The following is a 4,235-nucleotide window of genomic DNA, read 5'->3' as shown; positions in this document are numbered from 1 at the left end:
CTTGAATTTATTCCTCCTATCTAAATGAAACTCAATATCTTTTCCCCAAACACAGATCCCGTATGCCCAGTGCCAATTATTAAGCAGTTACTGCCTAGCTTTTCAACAAACATCAGCGGTTTTGATACTTTTTTGTGCCTTTAGTCTCCTCAAACATCAGTGAAAATAATTGAAATAGAAGATAATAAAATTGAATGAAAAGAAAAGTTGTTTATAAAGCAATGTTGTAACTTCTTACTGTTTTTTTTTCAAATAATAATAACAATGACTTCTAAGGTTAATTTTTTATAAAACATTTAAAAATATGTTTCTGTTGCACTGGCAAGTTCTTAAATATTCAATTTCTCTGGTATGAATTATTTACCCTTTGAAATGTTCTGCCTTCAGACTTCTGTTTTGGTTCGAATGTGCCCCCCCCCCTCAATTCACATGTTGAAATTAAGTCGTATTGTGAATCCAAGTACAGGATTATGAAGTAGGGCCTTTGGGAAGCCCTACTTTATTAGGATTAGATAAAGTCATCAGGGTGAGGCCCCCATGATTGAACCCCAGTGGGTTTAAAAGAAGAGGGAATGCGACAGACACAGATAACCAAACACTAGCTCTTGTCATGTAATGCCCTGTGCTGGCTCGGAACTCCTACAATAAGACCCTCACCAAATGCAGCTCCTTGGACCTCCAAAGCCGTAAGCTAGATACACGTCTGTTCTATTTTTTATTTTCTTTTTGAGAGAGAGATTTTTGCTATAGGACGTGTGTGCCCACCAGAGAGATAGAGGGACAGGAAGTGAGAAATCCCCCCCCTGGGGGGGAATGGAGCTCCTTCCGTCCATTCTCTTCTCGAGATTTAGGCATGCATGCACACATGCCCGGCATGAGGTTTAAGTCACGGGGTCCAAGACTCAAACCATGGTCAACTATGTGGGAGTCCAGTGATGTAACCACTATGCCATCTGCTGGTTCCTAAGCCTCTATTCTTTATACATTACCCAATGTGGTATATAGTTGTTAGCAACAGAAACGTGCTCTAAAACAACTTCTGAAGAAATTAAAGTCCAGGAAAGCAATAAATGTAAAGTAACTTCATGGTTCTGTTCATTTATCACTTCATACTCTTCACTTAAGAATCAATAAACAAATACAACCACATCAACCCAGTAAGAAAGTAGTAGACTTTGAACTTCGGCTTCTGGATTATGCATCTGGGTTATTTATAAACTGAAGATTCAGTAATTTGTGGCTTTCTCCTTTCTGTCTCCATGGCCACTGCTCAGGCATTTTACTTCAAATTTGGCTTTATTTGCACAACTGACATTCATTAAAATGGCATTTATATTGCCCAGAAACTAAAAGAGGTCTTCACCACTATACATTGCTCTGATAAGCAAGCATCAATCACCGAGACTGAAATGCCATCTGCTTTAGTTGACCAACCAAGTAATCTCCACGAACATTCTCAAGAGCAAATGAACCCACTTTTTTTCAAGCAATGACAGTCTGGGTTTGCTTTGCTATGCCAGCGCCTCTTCAACTCTGATGTTATTTAGTGTCTTTCTCCCTCATCAAGGAGATATTTTGAACCCTGCAGCACCCACATTCTCAAGGATAGTGACCTTCGATTCTTCTAGATTCAGAATTTGACTTTTGTACTTCTCCTGCCAGTCCTCCACAATGTATTGGTGGTAGGGGTCATTGGAGTGCTCTTGTCTCTTGGATTTGACTGTGCTCACCAGGATGGCCACAATGATGAACGAGAACATGCCAATCATCACCATGAGGTACAAGATGACGTAGTAGAAGTTCTCGGCGTCCACTCTGGCTTGGAGTGCCTCTTGCTCAGCTGTGGTATTCCTGCGCCAGTTATCCATATAAGTGACAAAAATCTTTGTGAAGGCATCTTCCAGTGTCTGTGTCAAATTGGATAAGGTAGGCATGTTTCTCTCTTGCTATAATTTAAAAATTAATATAGATGAGCAAGGGTAAGAAGACAGAGTCCTTCTACTCTGGGCTACCTGAAGGGAGGAAAAGAGGGAGGATACAAGGAAAGAAGTCAAATGATTTCTTCTTAACCTGGCTGGTGATTGAGTGCAGCTTTTGTCTTTAAACAAACAATAATACATGCACTTATTCTTTTTATATGCAATGGATTTTTCTTTTATTGCCAGAGGGTACATGCACTCACCAGAAAGAGAGAGTAAGAAAGAACCCCCAATGGGGTGTGGTCACACTGCAATCCTTTTCCCTCTATTCCTTTTTCCCATCAGGATTTTGGGCATGCACTCACATGCACCTGGCATGTTTTTCAAGTCACTATGGCTGTGATTTGAACCACAGTCAGCCATGTGGGATCCAGCTCCTTTAACCACTGTGCTACAGGGTTGCACAATTATTTTACAAAAATATTCTAATGGAATAAATAAAACTACACATACACATTTTGATATCTAGTCATCCCTCAATATCCTGGGGATTAGTTCTAGTACCCCTGTCTGTGGATACCAAAGTCTGAGGGTGCTCAAGTCCCTTATATAAAATAGTATAAAATAGCATATTATTTGCATATAATCTACTCATACTCATCTGTACAATTTAATAATTTCTAGATTACTTATAACCTAATACAATGTAAATATTCTATAAATAGTTATTACACGCTTTTTTTTTTTTAAGATTTTTACCATAGGGCACATGCACTTGCCAGAGAGCAGCAGAAAGAGGGCAAATGAGGAATCAATCCTTCACAGGGGATGGCCACGCTACAGTCCCTTCTCCATTCTCCTCTCAGGATTTGGACATGCACGCACACACATTCAGTGAGATTGTCAAGCTGCCAAGTCTGGCCCTTCAACTGTAGTCACCCACATTGGAGTCAACCTTAACCACCATGCCACCCACTGCCCCCCCTTGTATTCTTTTTTTATTAAATGATTTTTTTCAAGTATTTTCAACCATCAGTTAGTTAAATCCACAAATGTAGAAGGTCAACTGTATACCTAAGTGAGAATACTTTTAAAATTTGTAGATGGGGCCAGCAAGTGGTATGGTGGTTAGGGCATGTCCTACTGTGGTTTGAGTCCTGGCCCTGGAGGCTTGTTTTCTCACTTTCTCTCTCTTTCTCTCTGTCTCTCTGGTGAATGCACATGCCCTGTAGCAAATTAAAGAAATAATAATAAATACAAATTAAATAAATCATCCTTTTAAAAATGTGTGGAAAATAGAATTAAAATACAACTTCATTCTGATGCAAAATAATTTTGAAGTCCATGCATAGCTTTTCATAATTATACATTTTCCATGAGTTTTTTTAAAGACCTCTTGTATATGTAAATTAATGTATATGAATATATAAAAATGGGGAAAAGACTGGCGGTAAGTATATCAAAAATGTTAATAAAGGTCGGTATACTGAAAGTATTTATTTTCTTAGGTCAGCCAAGTGATGTGGTGGTGAAGGTGGCTAGATCCAGGCCAACAGTGTGGTTTAATCCCAGACCCAGCAGCTTGAAAAACAGAGAGGAGAATGGAAGATAAGGGATTGTGGCATGGTCATCCCCTCTGGGGAGTGCTTTCTCACTTTCTCTCTCTCTCTTTCTGGCAAGCACACATGCCGTATAGCAAATTTTATCTATATAATTCTTCTTCATGCTTTTTTCATGTCCCAAATTTTCATCAGTAATTTTGCATTTCTCTTGTCTTTAAAAAGAGCAGTAACCTCATGTTGAGCAGCAAAATGCCGCATTCATAACAGGCATTCAACCGACATTAGTTGAACAAAGCAATGACTCATTTATGAATTGTGGGGATTTAGACATAGCATCAAGGCAAAGGATTGCAGGCCACTGATGGACTTTCCTATTACTTCGCCTCCGGTGTCTAGGCAGCGCTTTATCCCAAGTATTCTAAACACATGAGTACGTCCATCCATATTCGAAAGAAGTATTTTTGGTAAGTGATGAAAACAAATAATCCAGAAGATCATTCATATTTCTCAAATCCATCTCTTGTTTTTTCATTGCCACTGCCACTGCCCAGGCACCAAATTCTCCTACCTGGATGCTAAAGAGAATGTGATGTGATGCAGCACAGTACTCCCCAAACCATCCCCTTAGGTAACCTGTGCCCCCATCTGCCCTGCATAGTTGCCAGGGTATTCTTTTAAGGGTGCTGCTCCCTTGGGAACCAGCGGTTAGCGTAATGGCTATGTCGCTGGACTCCCACGTAGTCAACCGCGGTTC

The 4,235-nt window shown here is 39.8% G+C and overlaps 1 protein-coding gene across 1 annotated transcript in view; it reads right to left on the bottom strand.

Moving 5' to 3' along the window:
* Positions 1–928: 928 nt before the first annotated feature.
* KCNE2 (potassium voltage-gated channel subfamily E regulatory subunit 2) overlaps positions 929–4,235 on the bottom strand; it is a 9,638-nt gene continuing 6,331 nt past the window's right edge. The window contains exon 2 of the mRNA XM_006153911.2: positions 929–2,012. Coding sequence (XP_006153973.1) covers positions 1,563–1,934 — 372 coding nt within the window. The 5' untranslated portion in view covers positions 1,935–2,012 and the 3' untranslated portion in view covers positions 929–1,562. The remainder of the gene's footprint in view (positions 2,013–4,235) is intronic.

Source organism: Tupaia chinensis, unplaced genomic scaffold (genome assembly GCF_000334495.1).
Source record: "Tupaia chinensis unplaced genomic scaffold, TupChi_1.0 Scaffold000392_1, whole genome shotgun sequence".
Classification (NCBI taxonomy): Eukaryota; Metazoa; Chordata; class Mammalia; order Scandentia; family Tupaiidae; genus Tupaia; species Tupaia belangeri.
This window is presented reverse-complemented; position numbering and strand designations above follow the sequence as displayed.